Source organism: Papilio xuthus, unplaced genomic scaffold (genome assembly GCF_000836235.2).
Source record: "Papilio xuthus unplaced genomic scaffold, Pxut_1.1 DF827680.1, whole genome shotgun sequence".
NCBI lineage: Eukaryota > Metazoa > Arthropoda > Insecta > Lepidoptera > Papilionidae > Papilio > Papilio xuthus.
In genome coordinates, this window is record NW_013530969.1 from 2,283,288 (window position 1) to 2,301,482 (window position 18,195).

An 18,195-nucleotide genomic window follows, 5' to 3' on the forward strand; every position below is an offset into this window, starting at 1 on the left:
GAACCTAAGCGATATGTTGTCCAATCGTAGCAGACATGTTTAAATATTTAAAGATCACTTTATGTGGTTCTCTATGAGACTTAACTTGAATTATTTCATGAATATTACGTATCTCTTGAGTCTCGGACAGTGTAATCCTATTCATTACTATAAATTGTATAGAATAATAAATTAAATATTCAATGTAAAGTTGCAGCAATACGTTAAAAGCCGTCTCGTAAGATAGACCGAATAATGAAGTTGGCTTTTTACGTTTAGTTACGTTTAGTTTATTACATCCTACGTTCCTACTCAAAATGAAGATCGAATTAGTACTAGAAGATGTTATTCTAAAATTAATTTACTCCTATTTTTATTCAGCTCACTATGCGTCAACACTGAGGAGCTCGGAGCCTTCCCTAAGTTAAAACTGACTAGGCCATAATCAACATCGCTGGCCCTTTGTGGGTTGGTTAACTTCACACATATATTTACTCCTATACCATAAATAATATATGTGCGAATAAAGTATTTAAGATTTTTCATTTAAAAATAAAATTCACTTTTAATGAATTTATTAAATTCGTGCTGCAAATCTCTTATTACAGGAAACAAGCGACGTCATGTAAAAAGTCAACTCAAAGTAATTAAACCTGTCGATCCCAACACTAATCAATTTATTTGCGTTTCGCACTATAATTGGGAGGCCACGGCTTAATTGGCTTAACAAAATGTTAATTTGTAAATAAATATTTAAATAGCCATTTGTGACAAAATAACACCGTTGAAGTAGTTTAACATTGTGCTGTATTAAGGGGCTTAACACTAATTTATTTTATTTGAAACAGTACAATACCTGCTATTTATTATTTCAAAACTTGTTATTATAGTACGGTTTTAAAGCTATTACTGTTGAGCTAGACATTACAAAATCAGTTCATATATTAATAATTCCGACATCTTTAGTTTTAACAACTTCTTTTTGTTCTTGTCTGGCATTCTGCATGCTTCAATTTTCACCTCAATTTTGATTTTAAGTGTTAAGTCAAAGTGCTTTGTTTAATTAATATTCGAAACTATCAATATTGTTCAATAGTACTTACGTCGTCAGTAGTGGAAGCGTCGATCTGTTCCCAGTCGGCAGAGGAGATTGGTACCAGGCCGTCAGAAGGCGCGGCGGCCGCCATCGCGCCGGCTCCCATCACCGCCACGCACCACACTGCCCACCACATCTGCCAAAAACAGCGTCAAGTTAATACGAAACAGTTTTGATACTTTGTTGATACAACTTTGGGAAGCGTAATCAATACATATTCAATTGATAATTTATTTTTAAGTTAATTCTATTTAAAAATTGTTTTTACCCTATTAAGTAAAAGTGGGGTGCGTCGTATCAGCCTTGCGATGCGCGTCGGATTTAAGTCGACTGAGGATTTTAACCCTTACCAAACACAGTCAACAAACTTTCAACAAATATTTATAGCTAAAAATATCAGTCGCTAAGTCTATGAAAAATTTAATATTAATTTAACCAAAAAGGACAACAAATCTAGACAGTAAATATTCTCCAGTCACCTTTTCCAGTTGACTATCTATAAAAGTTCATAAAATCCAAAGAAACTAGAAATAAATTGACTTCACAAGCTATGGAATCGTTACTAATTTAAAAATAAATAACTAATTATGTACTTTTAGTTCAAAACACCCTTTGGTAAGTCCATAGAGTGTCGGTTAATTAGAATCAATACGTGGCAACAAGTGAAATCACATGTCCGTTCTCATGCTCCGAGGTTTGCGGTGAGAATTTACTTCATTTGGAGAATACTCGAAGGCACTTTATTTGTAGAGGCCTGGGAAACTTTTGCCGTTTATGTCGCCCACTTGTCCTTTGTGATACGAACATTTTCTATTTATTTATTGTGAATAATACGAAATAATTTATTTGCTAACATTTAACTTTTAAATATAAAGTTGAAGTTTGTAATCCAATCCAATTTATTATGTCAACATGAGTTAATATGGTTAAAATTTATACGTTATTACTATTTACAATTCGTTTATGTGATCAGGAATACATATGGCTATCGTATAAAGCCGCATGCTTTCTTTTATTTTAATTCTTTTGTTAGCTTTTCCATCAATTACAACATTTGGTATAATTAAAAAAGGAAAATGCATACATTATTTTAAAAGCTATACAATTAAATTAAAACAAGACATAAAATACTTTGTTAAAGTTTTAATCCAACAAATGATAAAAAATATAAGGTTCTCTCATACATTACTTCCGTTAGATTTTTCAAGTCCTGATTTTATATATATCTGTACTGTTTATAATTTCACGCTCCATAGACGCTTCAGTTTCATGACCCATGTGCGCGTTAAAGAATTTATTGTTATTATCACATTTGTTTTTAATTTTGAATAAAAATTCTATATTAACAATCGTTTATAATATTTGATAAAATAAAATCTTGTAAATCTTTACTTTATTTATCGATAATATTTACAAACATATGTAAGTCTTTAATAGTGATCGATAACCAGTAAGGGCTAAAAAAATCTTTTATTTACGGCTGCATTATTTGCATTTTTAATTTATAATATTTTATCAACATCATCAGCTCACTATGCGAACCCACTTAGGGACTCGGAGCCCCCATAATTTAGGGGGTGACTGTACCATAGTCAACCACACTCGCCATTTTTTTTCGCAGACATATGCAGGATGCATCACGATGTTTTCCTTCAACGTAAGAAAATATTATAATAAATACTAAATGCCTGATTAAGCAAAATAAGTATATTTCTTACTGTAGACATTTGGGTTTAGATTGTCTTAATACTTGATTGTAAATAAAATGTTTCTGTTATCTACTATCTTGTGTGTTCACATATGTAATATATTAGCGTAGTTAAGCCGCAAAGTCTTTACCGAAAGCCACGAAGCAAGTGACACAGCTAATGTGTAGAAAAGCCTCCTTTACTTTAAATTACATCGCTGCCTCCGCACATCTTACGTTCAGACAAATTGAACGAAGCATTTAGATGTGAAATACTTGGAAACTAATTCTTTCTAGAATTTATACGCTATTTAAAAGTTTTTTTTTACATTTTTAGATACATTTCTACATTTTTTTTACTTTTGTTCATTTTTGTTAAGTTCCTGTTCAGCTCATATCTTTAAAGTTATAGTTAATTTTAATAGCCCAAGTAGTTTTAAGGATAATTTCTATAAATTAAGTAGCAATTGACTGAACAATAAAAAAAATCATACTTCAACATAGTTAATAAATTTAAACCTTTCGTAAGAACTGAATGAAATGATGTCATTCAAAACTAAGACCTTTGGACATTTTCAACCTTGACTTTGTGAAGTGAATCGCGTTTGACGATGCGATAATTAATGATGTCAAGCGCCACGGCGAAAATTCAATAACCCACCAAGTTATTCACAAATATAAGTGTGCATAATAAGTTCCATCGTACTATACTATCCGTTGAAAATGTTATTAGATTGAATGATCCTTTCATACACTCGATATGCTTTTTAAATCGGTATAGTAGTAGTAACGTTGCAAAATCTTACTGATATTATAAATGCAAATGTTTAAATGGATGGATGGATGTGTGTTAGAATGTAGATAAAGGCTAAATGGATGTGAATAATATTTGGTATAGATGTAAAACACTGTCTAGAAGAACGCTTAGCCTACTTAAAAAGCTCTTTTTTAATTTTCAAAGTCGCGGGCAAAAGCTATTTCTAAATAAATAACGATCGAAAAGGCAACATTGTGTGGTCTTATTATAAGATTTATTTGTTACTTTTTACTACATGAAACTTTAGATATTATTTATTGAAATGTTAGTACATAATGTAGGATATAAACGATGTAAGTACACATATCTTTTGAATACCTTTTAATAAAACGTTGCAGTTATCTCTTTGCTTTGTTATTCTTATATGATTAATTACTCATTCACGCTTCATATTCAAAAGGAAAACTGTATTTACATACTTTTATTATTTAAATCATTTGACGGTTAACAATAACTATTGAAATCTCATCAATAGCTTTATATTTTGTAGGAACAATAAAGTATTTTATGAAATTGATCATTAAGTGATTGATAAGTCAAAGAATTTTTTGATTTTAATTTATTAAACTTATCTTCTAGATTTTTGTTTACATATAATATAAACAGCAGCCCCTACTTTTTGTTTGAGTTTAATGTCAAGGTAAATATGAATTAAAAAAAATAGGCAGTTAGTAACATTTGTTACCGTGACCCTTGATACAGAGGGCCACAATAAATTTGTTTAGATAAGTCAGCTGTTGGAATACTTTTTTTTTGGGTCGCGTTATTTATTGGCACATTTTAATATCGCGGGATCTTGATAACTAAGTTTCTGTACACCTTATCATAAAAACAAAATCATCTAAAATTTTAGTTATCTTTATGTGAATAGGGTTTTTTCTGAAATACTTTTTTTTGGAAATAATGATTTAATGGAATGGAATTTAATAGATTAAATGGAAATAATGTTTTAGTCTAATGGCATAAAGGAGCGAAGCCATACTCGTAGAAAAATTAGGTATCTTATCTCGCCAATGCCACCCTGTACAAATAGGTAAATAGCTATTTTACTTTTGGAAGACATTACACAATAATTTTTCGCAGCTGGATATCAAAATAGTTACCCGCAGCGTAAAATATTGTTATATTTACGTTGCATTTTTTTCCTCATATTCTCCTAAGATTTAACACCACATCTCATTTTTATGGTTCCGTACCCCGAAAGGAAAAAAACGAAACCTCTATAAGATCACTTTGTTGTCCGTCCGTGTGTCTATCAGGACCCTTTTTATACTTGAGCTACTAAATTCAAAATTATTTTTTCTCACTTATTAGACATCTGAAGTTTAATGCATCTACATACATAGTTTTATTATGAAACTCCAAATTTAAATGTCAAAGGTTGTATGTATCAATATTTATTTAATACTTGTATGAAGTCAACCAACCCGCACTGGACAAGTGTGATGGACTACGGTCTAGTCATCCTTAACCTAGGGTAGGCTCCGAGCCCCTCAGTGGGGACGTGTAGTGAGCTGATGATGAATTAATACTCCTCGATGAGAAACATGACATGGATAGGTGATAGCAAGGCATATGGAAGTATCGAACGCAACAAGTGTCAGAGTCACGGCGCTCGAGATTGGACAAATATTGACACGGCTGCGAGCGCCGAGAGCGATCTTTGATTATGAAGAAATGGATTAGTTAAAGGGCCACAATTGTTCTATTATTGATTTTTCACAGAAGGTGAATTAAACGTGACAATCACACTTGTGCCTATCATGCTAATACATACATAAAATTGAGGCATCTTTAAGTATTCAGACTGTGGAGGATATAAGTACTCCCGAGGAGGTTTTGACGTCAGGCAGGCGGCCGGTCAGTGAAAACATTTTAAGTCAAAACAATATTACGGTATGTGTAACAGGATTGACAGCTGATAGAGATGTATGGAGTAGTAGTAGCTACTGTGCCGACCCTCAATATGGATAAGGGCAGGTTGATGATGATGATGATAACTGTGAAGCACTCAAAAATTTCAACACACAGGCAAGCAAGATTAAAAATTATTAATCGTTTTCAATTTACATGGGAATGCGTGCGCTTGTCAAGTCCTATCTTTTAAAAGTCAAAGAGAGCGATGTACTGACAATCGGAAGTCGGCTTCCGACGTACCTCAAGCGAAGCCTTTCATGATGAACCGTACTTTGAGTTCACGTATGAACTCGTTCACAAAGACATTCCATAAAATGACTTGCGTATTCGACAGTCTGAATATCGAACTTAAGTCTTAACTTCGTTAAACTATTCATAAAACTTGATTATATCTGAATTTCCGAATTCTTGGAAATACTTGTATGTATACTCTTAGCATTGGTAATAGCATAAAATTATTACTTTCAAATTTTGAATTAGAATCTTTGCCTAATTTTTGACCAAAGTTCTCTCGTTCTTAACAATTTGAAAAGTTAATTTATACACTTTTGAATTTAACACTAACATATTTTTGCTACGAGTGTTTCAAAGAAAATTAACATTTTAATTTTAATACCTTTGGTAGTCTATATTTTGCTAAAATAATATTATATATTTTTCCAACACTTTAGAAGTCTATTAAAAATATTATATTATATATTTTTTTTTAAAGTAAATCTTAAACGAAACAAACAATTACTAAAAACATTACGACATTATCTTCAAAAGATTTTCGACATTTCTTTTTCTACTTTTTCCATTCGGGACTTATCTGTTATAATAACATTTACTCTAATAAGGTTATTTGTCGTTCAAAGAGTATTTTCGTGATCCATTCAATGTTATATTACTAAGCTCATTTAATCCATTGTTACCTTATGATCTAAGATATAAGCAATATATATTAATGTGAATATATAACGGGATATCCCTCCCGCCAGGACCGCTCCATTACACGAAACTAAATCTATTATGCTCTTATTATGCCATAACTTAGATTGGAAAATTTGTGGATGTAAATGACATTGTAATGGAGATGTTGTCTATGAAAATAGAACTGTATCGAGCAGTGTAAGTAATTTTTATACTAGATGTCGCACGCGACTCCATCCGCGCGGAATTAAAAATAAATTTAATAATCAATGTCATATAGGCTCTGTTCTACTCTGTGCCAAATTTCATCAAGATCTGTTGAGACATTCTCGAGATACCTTATGAGAAATATCCATCCATCCATCTAAATTTTCGCAGTTATTATATAAGTTAAATTACAAAATGGAGTAAACATTCTCTGTACAAATTTATTAAGAAAATCTAGAAGTACCTTAGTTCGTTTACTATTTATAAATATCGCGAGACTGACCCTCGGATTGTTTTATTATGGAATTTTATGAATTAATTAATAAACTAATATGTATATCTAATAATTATTTTATTAATTAATAATGTTTAATTTTAAGATTTTAATATTGTAACTACTTTTTAAGAAAGTTGAAATATTAATTAAACTCAGAAAAACTTTGTTCAATACTTTTAAAATTTTTTAAAAGGTTCTAACAAAGAATAACTAAGTTGAACAGCTTTGTTTATTGCCTTTGAAAATTAATAATTTTGACGAGATAGATTATTAAAGTCAAGTATCCTAGAGATGGTATTGTGTGAATAATTACTTACCATGATTGAGTCTGTTTTGTGGAAACTTGGAGTCGAATGAAATATCTGTAACAAAACAATCCTTTCATAAGAAAAGTATAGACAAATTCGTTAATTCTACTAACATTTTTGAAAGAAAACATTTGACAAGAGTTTTTTTATATTAATATAAAAAAAAGGTTAATTTTTGTTGTCATGGTAATAAGGATGTGACGCTAAAATTACAAAGTTATGAATAAGTTACGCGAGCTTTTGTTCCAATAAGTGTAATGATCGAGCTTTGTGTAATAAAAGCTCCGATAAGAATACGAAATATGCTTATGAGAGTTAGAGATAAAATAAAGCACCTTAATAAATGATCATGTTTAAAACTATATAAAAAAAATAAACATAACAATTTAGATTGTGTAATCTACTTTATGCTACGCATGTAAACTATTAATATTGTCTTTAGTAAACTTCGCGCACAGATTAATAAACGACACAAAGAAAATGCACTAAAGTTGAAATATAATACGTAGAATTGACAAACCTTTGTAAATTAGTCGTTTTTAATTAATTGCCCGGACGCGATGTTCAATTCGGCTCTATCTCGGACGCTTGACGGTAATGAAATTTTACCTATCATGACGCTCTCCCAGTACAAAGAGGTATGATCGACATGACCCAATTCGGGCATAGTACTGAGCGAATCTAGAACACGACAGCGTTCACCTGTTTCACTTTTAGTGGTCCTTCCGCAACAGTTTCGTTGTAAACAAACCCTTAATAGATATATGATAGATACTGAATTAAAAAGACCTATGATTTGTTCAAATGCTTTTTGTTAATGGAGCATCCATTGCGTATTCAGTTACCGGGTATGTCAAAATGTTTTAAGGCCCTGGTAATATTTATTGATTTTAACTGGGGGGAAAAAAGAAAAAACCATTTTAACGGACATGCATTTAAAAACTTTCCCATTATTCTATATTATTCGTTCACGATTCTTGTAAATACTTAAGTCTCATAGTTCATGCGTAACTTAGTCTTAGTTTCAATGTACATTTTATTCTGTAAAATGCGCATATCAATACATTTCTCAAACTTACAAACATATAAAAGCAATAAACTCTATGTAGAAACGTTTCGCGAGACATTGGCTATGGTTTTAAAGCTCTATGAAATCTTTTTACTGCATTTCCGATACCAAGACTAAAGAGGTTTCTAGGTTTATGCACATATTATTAAAATAGACTAAAATTGTAATAAATATGACAAGTAAAGAAAAGTCAACGTTCTTAAGCATTTAAAGAAATGAGGGGAAATTATAGATTCGAACTCTACTGTGTACTATTTTTACAAAGAGTTTTAAAATTAATCTACTTAAGCTATAAGTGTTCTGAACGATTTTATATATTTTTGCCAGCAAAATAACATCTTGTAGTTTATTTACAAACAAAAACCTAATATCAACAACAATTCATTTTTAAATATTTAATATAATGTAAAGTTAATTTTATAAATTTAATCAGTATCAAATATTACACATAGAGTTAAGGACTTGTTCAATATTTATAATACATCAAAGTAGTATTAATGTAAATTTATTAATTAAGATGATTATTAAACGTAAAGATTAGTTCCAATTATAACAGTATAACGACATAAGTTCTTATTTGATCTTACGCATTTCAAACATACAAACGTACTAGAATATTTGAATGTTTATTAAAAAAACTTTGTTACATTAAAATTAACTTTTTTCCCTCTCCGGTGTTTTTTTTATATCATACGGTGGCAAACGAGCGACCGGCCACCTGAAATCGCTGAAATAGCGAAGTGACCGCTGCCCATAGACAAACGCAATTGCATATGCGTTGCCTACCTTTAATCGACGGAGGAGAGGATGCACAGAAAGAAAATATCTTCCTTTTCCATGCATTCTCTCATCCGGAAAGTCCACTTCCACTTCCCATCCTTATAAAGAAAAGGATGGGAAGGGAAAGAGGACTATATTAATTAGGCCTCCTGGACGCACACTCATCAGACGAAACGCGGAATACATAGCTTCCACTTCACGCCTGTCTTCAGTGTGGTCGTGGTATTTCACCGGGCGAGTCGGGCCTCTACCACTATTAAAGTATAAAGTCGGGCTAAGTTTTTTTATATTTTATCTAAGTTATTCTTTATGGTTAAAACTCAGAGGCTTCATCGTGATTTGGTTAGCGATTGTTGAGAACAATGCGGTGCACGATGACACCAGTAAAATAACTATAACGAAGTAAATCGATTCTGCCAGAAACAAGGCTCGATACTCACACTATAAACACTTGAGCGTTTAATTACCTGCCCAAATATCGGCTCGAGAATCCCACTTTATCGTCTAACAGTAACAGGTTAAAGCTTTTTGTTTTAGATGGCGTAAAACCAATCAAAATTGCCACAGTTAGAAGAGTTTAGTTTTCTTGGTATGAATTTTTATAATGAACTCTTTTGCTTGCTTTGTTCTCGACCATGCCGGTTAAATATAAATATCAATTTAAAAAACATGTCGCTAAATAACATAACTAGGTAAAAATACAGCAAAATTCTATCATATAAAATTTGACTGACAAAAAGTATGAAATATTTCTTCTTTTGCTAAGTTGAATCGCACATAAATTGTATTTTGTGAAGCGCTTACAAACATTGTGTTTAATACTTTTCTAAACTCACACTGCGAGCTACGGAGCAACTTTTCAACAACGGAAATCGCTTTCCACGACGTAATCGAGCCGAAACGAAAACAAAATTAATTGATAACTTTTAAAAGTTTAAAGCAACAATAAACTTTGTATGAACCGCTTCAGTTGTCTTAATTAACATTATTCGAAAACTCATCAAATTAACTACAGATACAGAAGTTTACCAAATGTAAGTGATAATAACTAAAAAAAACCCTATTAAATTTAAATTGAACAAAAACTGAGGCCTTATAAATATACTGACAATTTCGTATCTGCTATAACTATGTTTTTAGATTTGACTTCAAGAAAAATTCAACGAGTATAAAAGGTAATAAAATTATATTAGGTATTTGAGTATTTCTATTATTTAAGTATTTAAGTCTCCGTCACATTTCTGCGTTTAATACACATTGTTATCTCTGTTTTGTGAAAGATGAAAGTCAAGGCTGGCTATGTCTTCTATACAGAGATTTTGGTGTCAAACCCACGCACAGTTTAGCAAAGGCAAGCCATTAAAGTATTTTTTATTTTACTTGCTGATATTTCGTTAAATAATAAAATATATATTTGTCTTACGTTTTAATTACTAAAATATTAAGGTTAACAATCGTTAATTTATATAGAAATTTAAATATACTACTTTTACATTTCATACAATTGTATTTTACATGTCTATTGAATATTCCGTTACGTTGGCGTTTGAAGATCTGTAGATGATTGGAGTAATATTATTAATTGACCGTGTAGAACATGATTAGCAGTTAGTTTATGCAATTATGATTGTTGAATGTCAATACGTGATCTGATTCTGTTACGAGGGGCATTGTGAGGAGACAACAGTGGACGTGCCTCAGAATGACAGCTATTTATGTTAAGTAATTGGAATTATATGATTTCATATGCTAATAATAACTGGTGAGTTGTGTTAGTATGTCTTTATTTATTATAAAACTAACCCGCGCCCGCGACACAGCTCGCGCGGAATTAAAAAAAAAACTTTAATTACATCTTTGACAAATTTCAGTAAGATCCGTTGAGCCATTCCGAAGAAGCAAACAAACATCCATCCATCCCAACATTCGCATTTATAATATTAGTAAGATATAAGATTTGATTTTTTTACTTAAATGATTTACTGTCAACAAGGGCCACGAAAATTAATCAACAAAAGTTGCTTACATAAAATTTATTATAACCCTAAACAAACCAAAAAGTTAATCAAGCAAATATTGGAATATTGAACTTTACATTAGTATAATAAATTGTTGCTTATGAAAACATGGTCGTCGACTCTGGGGAATTAAAGTGAGTTTCTGTTATTGTTTGCTGCACTACAATGTATCCACATAGAGGAAATCTGTGAAAATATATTGCATCCACATTCATAATGATTCAAATCTCTCACCTTACTTTCTCCATTGTGTACAAAATATGTTAATGGTATAGCAAACATATATCTTGAGTCCTTACCAATATTTTCAACCTTATAATGAAAAAAAACTTCGTATGAAAATTGCAATCGAACAATGTTATCAAAACTTTGTCGAGCTGTTTTGATTAACTTAAATCGTTTTTGATTACAGTTCCGTATACAAACTTCCCACATCATAGTCGATTTAAATCTTGATATCGAACTAACTTTGTATTACACATTATATCGGATACGAGATTTTATTTTTTGTATTGATTTTTTAACAATTGCATTTATCTCTAATTATCATATCCGTAGATTCAGATATGGCTGATAGAGATGTATGGAGGAGTACATACTGCTGCCGACCCTCCGTAAAGATTGATGATGATTAAGTATCCTTATAGGTTTTTTTAACTTATATTCTTCAATATCCTAATCATTCAATTAATTACACATAATTTCGTCTATACATTTTAAAATTAATGTTCAATTATGTTTCGTCTTTACATCAACTTAGAACAAATAACATTTGAAAACACTACGATATTTCTCTTTTTCTTATATCAAACGTATTACTCTCAATTCGTAAGCCTCTTTTTTACTTAAAACACAAAAGGAATATTACAAATGTATGTAATGTTAAATATTTAATTGTGTTGTTATAATAGTCTATTGTGTAAATCTTAATTTGTATACAAGATTTGGCTGAGGCTTGAATATCTCTTGTAAATTCATTATAGTGGACAATAGCAGAAGCATGAACGCGTTATCTTGGACCTTAATTAATTAATTCCCGGCAAAGGGACACAGGAATAGACTCAGCTTGGTAATTTTATGCGATACTTATAATACATATTTTTTTAAATTTGCCTAAAAGCTCCATTTCAAGATACAACGTTATTTATTTTAATAGTTAATTGCCGTTCTTGAGACTTAGTAATGAGACTTAGTTATGTGACTTACTTTATGAGATTTAGTTTATGAAACTTAGTTCATGAGACTTAGTTCATGAGACTTAGTTCATGAGAAATAGACTGTAGTTAATTGTAAATATTATTGTTACAAATGTACAAATAACTAATAGAAAAGATGTGTGGCTTCGGAACCATATATAATTTAAAAAGAATTCACGATAATTTTAAGGTTATGTACATATGAACTTTCGTTTAATTGTCTCTAACTAAGGTAACATATATCAAGTAGCTTAAATAAACTTCTGTGGCTTTAATTCGTTTAGTTCGAGAAACCATTATCATATTGTCATGTAAAATTTAGAGAAAAACAAAGCACATAATTTACTCTAAGTCGCGTTAACAATAAGAACGCCTATGAAAATTCATTTGCTGCTTAAAAATACGCTAATTAAATTAAATGACATTAAGCCAAAATGTATCATTATATTCAAGGGTGTATTCCGGTTGGGAATTATGTTAAACAGCCGCTCTCCGGACATAAAGAACGGCTAAAAAGAAAAAAGCGTCCGAGATAAATTAACGCTTTAAAAAGTGCAAGAAGAGATAAAAAACATCTTTAGTTAAATTTTCGTCCGTCTTTCTAAAAAAGAGAACAAGGAATACAAGTTTTAAATAAAGTAAATCCTTTATAATAAACTATGCATAAAATTGTGTAAAAATGAAAAGAAATAATTTTAAAACCGTGCATTTATTCACATAAAATGTAAACTATATACACTAAACGTTGCAAAAGTCGAGTTGTCAGGCGTCAGGTGGAAACGTGTTATACCGCTGATGTAGTTTTTTTATGTTTTTTTATGAAGCCGTATCATTCTTCATTTCTTTACGTGCCAGTGTTTTGTTGCTCATCATATTTGTAGTGTTTGTATCTGTACCATAGGTATAGATAATACATTGTCTCATGTACACCAGTAGATGGCAGCCGTCAACCTGTCATTCCGGCGTTATACTCGGTGAAGGTTGGACGTGTGCGTGCACTGGATGTAGTGGTGAGCCAGTGCAACAGAGATAGCAAGCAGAGTGATTACTACATGTGGCGACGAGCGTAAAGGTGAGTAGATAAAACATTTATAAAAAAAAAAAAAAAAAACGGAGGAAGAAATTGTAAAATAAATTAGTTGTTGTACAATCTTAATATCATAAATGGAATGTAATAACGCTCTGTTACTGGATGGAGCGACTTGGTAACTAATTTGTTAGGTCGTTATGAAAAGAGCGTACGTGAAGGAATGCGGGTGAGTCATCTATGCCTGTCCATTTCACTTTATACAAATGTTTAAAACTGCTATTTAAAATACGATTTGTTTTCGATTCGGTTTGCTGCAATATTATTCGTGAAAATGAAATGATGATATTTTCACATATATACTTAATCAGATAAATATATTTTTGTAAATTTACCTATAACATGTATTACAACATTTTATGTGTTTAACAACGAAATTCCTTTGCGAAATAATATTATATTATGTCATTACCAAAGAATGGGCGTACAGGTTAGGAATTTATGGATGTTGATATGGTTTAGTTTCACAAGAAAATGTCCGACATCTACTGTAAATAATTTCCACTCCGGATTTCCATTAGATTGGAAATAAATACCTACAATACAGAAATAATTTTAGATTTTCATTCAATTGAAAATAAATTATAACTTCGGATCTCCATTAAATTGGAGGTATGTTATGTAATTCATTAAATTGAATTTAAGCTACATTGGACTTCATAAGAAGTACTATATGAGAGTACTGCTTTGTACTGTACGCCGGACTTTCATTAAATTGAAGGTACTTGACGTCCATTCAATTGGGTGTGTTTCAGGTCGCGCAAAACGATTAATCATGGCAAACCAGCTACCACCACCTGAAAAATTAGACATCGAGGGCAACAGTACGTCAGCCGGTTTGAGATGGGAGAAATGGAAACGCTCCCTGCAAATCTATCTGGAAGCCACTGATATCACGGTTCCAGCTAAAAAAAGAGCTATATTACTAGTCCTAGGCGGAAGTTCACTGCAGGAAATATTTTATAATTTGCCTGGAGCAGATATAGAAGCTGGAGAAAATGTTGATATTTTTAAAGTAGCCATTAGCAAACTAGATGAGTACTTCCTTCCAAAACAAAACAAGACTTTTGAACGGCATATTTTCCGCCTTACTAAACAAGATGAAGGAGAAAGTTTTGAAAAATTTCTTATTAAGTTAAGAGATCAGGCTGCAAAATGTAAGTTCGAAAAACCAGAAGAGCATATAATCGACCAAATACTAGAAAAATCTTTATCATCAGAATTAAGAAGGAAAATGTTAACAATGGGTGAAGAAATTACATTAGACAAAGTGATTACTGTAGCCAACACACTAGAAATTGTAAACTACCAATTGGAGTGTTACGAACAAAAAGAAAAGAATAACACAAATGAAGTAAATACAATAAAAATTAATAACACGAATAATTCAAGATGGACTAGACAAGAGAAAGAGTTGAATGAAGAGATAAAGACGTCAAAGTGTACAAGATGTGGGAGTTCTGCACACGTCTCTCAAAACCTTCCTTGCCCAGCGAAAGACAAAAAATGTAACGGCTGTGGAAAATTAGGTCATTACCAAAAATGTTGCAAAACGAAATCAGTCCATCGGAAACGTAAACATGCACAAAATCAAGAAAAAGAATATAACTATAACAAGCGACAGCGAAAAGAAACTACAGTGAATTCTGTGGAAAATGAAGAAATACAATATATATTTAATTTGAACGACGACGCAACAATCAAATGCGAGATAGGTGGTGTAAAATTAGACATGTTAATTGATTCAGGATGTAAATTAAATTTAATATCAAATAAAACCTGGAAACTATTGAAGGAAAATAAAATAATCTGCGACAAACAGGTAAAAAAGCCAAATAAGATATTATTAGCATATGGAAGTAAGACACCTCTACAAATTGAAGGTTCTTTTGAAGCAGTAATAAAAGCGAACAGCAAAACTGAACGCGCTACTATTTATGTCATTGAAGATGGAACACGGAACCTCCTTGGTAAAGACACTGCATTACGATTGGGTGTATTGAAACTAGGCGAGGATGTAAATCAGGATAAACAGTTTTCAAAACAATCCTTTCCAAAATTTAAAGGTATTTTAATTGAGATTCCTATTGATCCAACAGTGAAACCAGTCATGCAACCCTACCGGAGAACACCAATACCGTTAGAGGAAAAGATAAATATGAAAATCAAAGAATTACTAGATTTAGATATAATAGAAGAGGTTCATGCACCTTCATCATGGGTTTCTCCTATTGTTCCTATCCTTAAGGATGATGGCGATGTACGCTTATGTGTTGATATGCGACGTGCTAACTCAGCCATTTTAAGAGAAAACCATCCATTACCTTGTATGGAAAGTTTACTACCAAGAATAAATAAAGCAAAATATTTTTCGAAACTTGATATAAAAAACGCATTTCATCAAGTAGAAATTCACCCAAAATCAAGAGATGTGACTACTTTTATAACGTCAAATGGCCTTTATAGATATAAAAGGCTTATGTTTGGAATTACATGCGCTCCAGAACTCTTTCAAAAAATTATGGAGAAAATGCTTATTAAATGCGAAGGGGTTACAAACTTTATTGATGATATATTAATCTGGGGTAGAAACGAGAGAGAACACGACTTACGACTTGCCAAAGTAATGGATGTATTGGAGCAAAATGATGTATTGTTAAACGAAAAGAAATGTATTTATAAAGTACAGACAATAAACTTTTTGGGACATGAACTAAAACTGGAAGGAGTAAAACCGCTGCCGAAATATATAAAGAGCATATCCGAATTTAGAGTGCCAAGAACTATAGAAGAGTTGCAAAGTTTTTTAGGTTTAGTTAATTACATAAATAAATGGATTCCAAATTTAGCCACGACGACAGAACCACTGAAACAATTACTAAGACTGAAACTAGGACATAAAGCAAACATAGAAAAATACTGGAAGAAAAACCAAAATGAAGCATTTAAAAAATTGAAAGAAATACTATCTAAAATAGAAACTTTAGGATATTATGACGTAAATGACAGGACGCAAGTCATAGCAGATGCAAGTCCTGTAGGACTTGGCGCAGTCTTAGTACAGATTGATAGTAAACGACCAAGAATTATTGCTTACGGAAATCGAACACTAAGTCAATGTGAAAGAAAATATAGTCAAACAGAAAAAGAAGCTCTTGCCCTTATATGGGCTATCGAACATTTTAACATATTTCTATTCGGTAAAGAATTTGATTTGATAACGGATCACAAGCCACTAGAATTTTTGTTTAGTCCAAAATCAAAGCCATGCGCCCGTGTTGAGAGATGGGTTTTGCGACTTCAGGCGTATCGCTATAATGTTAAATATAAACCGGGAAAAGCCAATATTGCGGACCCATTATCCCGGCTATGTAAGTACACAGATAAGACAACTCAATCGTCCGAGGATAATTATGTTCATCAGATAGTTGAACTTGCGAGGCCTTGTGCAATCTCCATGCAACAAATAATAAAGGAATCGGCAACCGACCAAGAAATCACAAATGTTAAAAATGGAATTTATAGCAACCAGTGGGACGAGTCTGTGAAATCATATAAAATATTTTCGGACGAACTGTGTTTCTATGAGAATATACTTTTGAGAGGAAACAAGATAGTTATTCCTGAGAGGCTCAGAAAACAGGTTTTATTAGCAGCCCATGAAGGCCATCCAGGAATTGTTGCCATGAAGGGTCGGCTTCGTTCAAAGGTTTGGTGGCCCCGGATCGATAAGGACAGCGAACAAATGGTAAAAAGCTGCAAAGGATGCACCCTCGTAAGTTTACCAAATCCTCCAGCACCAATGAAACGCCGAGAACTTCCATCTGAACCTTGGGTTGAAATAGCGATGGATCTGTTGGGTCCCTTGCCTAATAACGACTACATTCTAGTCATTATTGACTATTACAGTCGCTATAAAGAAATTAAGATCACTAAGACCATAACAAGCGTGACAATTATTAAAATTTTAAAAGAACTCTTTAGTCGACTGGGCTATCCTATGTCGATCACTGCTGATAACGGCCGACAATTTGTAAGTGAAGAATTTAAAGATTTTTGTCGAGAGTGTAATATTAAGCTTTTTAATACCGTACCGTATTGGCCACAAATGAATGGTGAGGTGGAGCGTCAAAACAGAGACATAATAAAACGACTAAAAATAAATTCGAGTGAAAAACAAGAGATGAGAGAAGCTCTATATGAATATCTAATGATGTATAACTCCACTCCTCATTCTGTTACGGGAAAGACGCCGTCAGAACTGTTTTTCAAAAGAATGAACAGGGATAAAATTCCCATGATGAAAGATATATACGAAATGGATAATGACACCGAAGTTAGAGACCGAGACGAAATGCAAAAGGAAAAAGGAAAGGAGTATGGAGACCGGAAAAGAAGAGCGGGAAACACTGACCTGACGGAAGGTGACAAGGTATACGTCAAGGAAATGGAAAAGAAAAATAAGCTCTCAACTATTTTCAACCCTACACCACATGTAGTGGAAAAATCAGTAGGAGGGGATGTTACAATAAGAAACGAGGAAACTGGCCAGAGGCTACGAAGGAATGTGGTGCACCTAAAGCGTGTGGAAGGTCAGTGGGAATCAGTAGAAGATGAAGCTAATAAAAAATGAAGATCAGAAAAGCAAAGAGAATGAAACAATAAAAGTGAATAGTTATGACTACATTAGATTGATTGTATAAGTACAAATCACTAAATAATAAATGATTATTTAATAAGCTTGATTGTTTGATTGATAATATTACACTAAATAAAATTTGTTAAAAAGGAAGGGATGTAGTGTTTGTATCTGTACCATAGGTATAGATAATACATTGTCTCATG

General features: G+C 32.1%; 2 protein-coding genes across 8 annotated transcripts in view; one reads left to right on the top strand and one right to left on the bottom strand.

Annotated features, from left to right (window-relative positions):
- Dh44 (corticotropin-releasing diuretic hormone 44) overlaps window positions 1-18,195 on the bottom strand; it is a 40,132-nt gene that overhangs the window by 5,327 nt on the left and 16,610 nt on the right. For 3 of the 6 annotated variants that reach the window (XM_013311871.1, XM_013311872.1, XM_013311873.1), the window contains exons 1-3: window positions 11,302-11,373; window positions 7,210-7,254; window positions 1,083-1,211 (exon numbers count right to left, since the gene is read on the bottom strand). In XM_013311871.1, the coding sequence (XP_013167325.1) occupies window positions 1,083-1,211; window positions 7,210-7,254; window positions 11,302-11,349 (222 nt within the window). In that variant the 5' untranslated portion in view covers window positions 11,350-11,373. Of the gene's footprint in view, window positions 1-1,082; window positions 1,212-7,209; window positions 7,255-11,301; window positions 11,374-18,195 lie in introns of those variants that run through there. The other 3 variants (XM_013311875.1, XM_013311876.1, XM_013311874.1) reach the window with 1 other exon arrangement.
- On the top strand, window positions 13,216-18,004 carry LOC106117519 (uncharacterized protein K02A2.6-like). Of its 2 annotated transcripts, none has more exons than XM_013311868.1 (2): window positions 13,216-13,335; window positions 14,106-18,004. In XM_013311868.1, the coding sequence occupies exon 2, from the start codon at window positions 14,126-14,128 to the stop codon at window positions 17,981-17,983; it is 3,858 nt and encodes a 1,285-aa protein (XP_013167322.1). In that variant the 5' UTR covers window positions 13,216-13,335; window positions 14,106-14,125; the 3' UTR covers window positions 17,984-18,004. The 2 variants fall into 2 exon arrangements, with proteins under 2 accessions (XP_013167322.1, XP_013167324.1); XM_013311870.1 differs by lacking the exon at window positions 13,216-13,335 and adding an exon at window positions 13,942-13,962.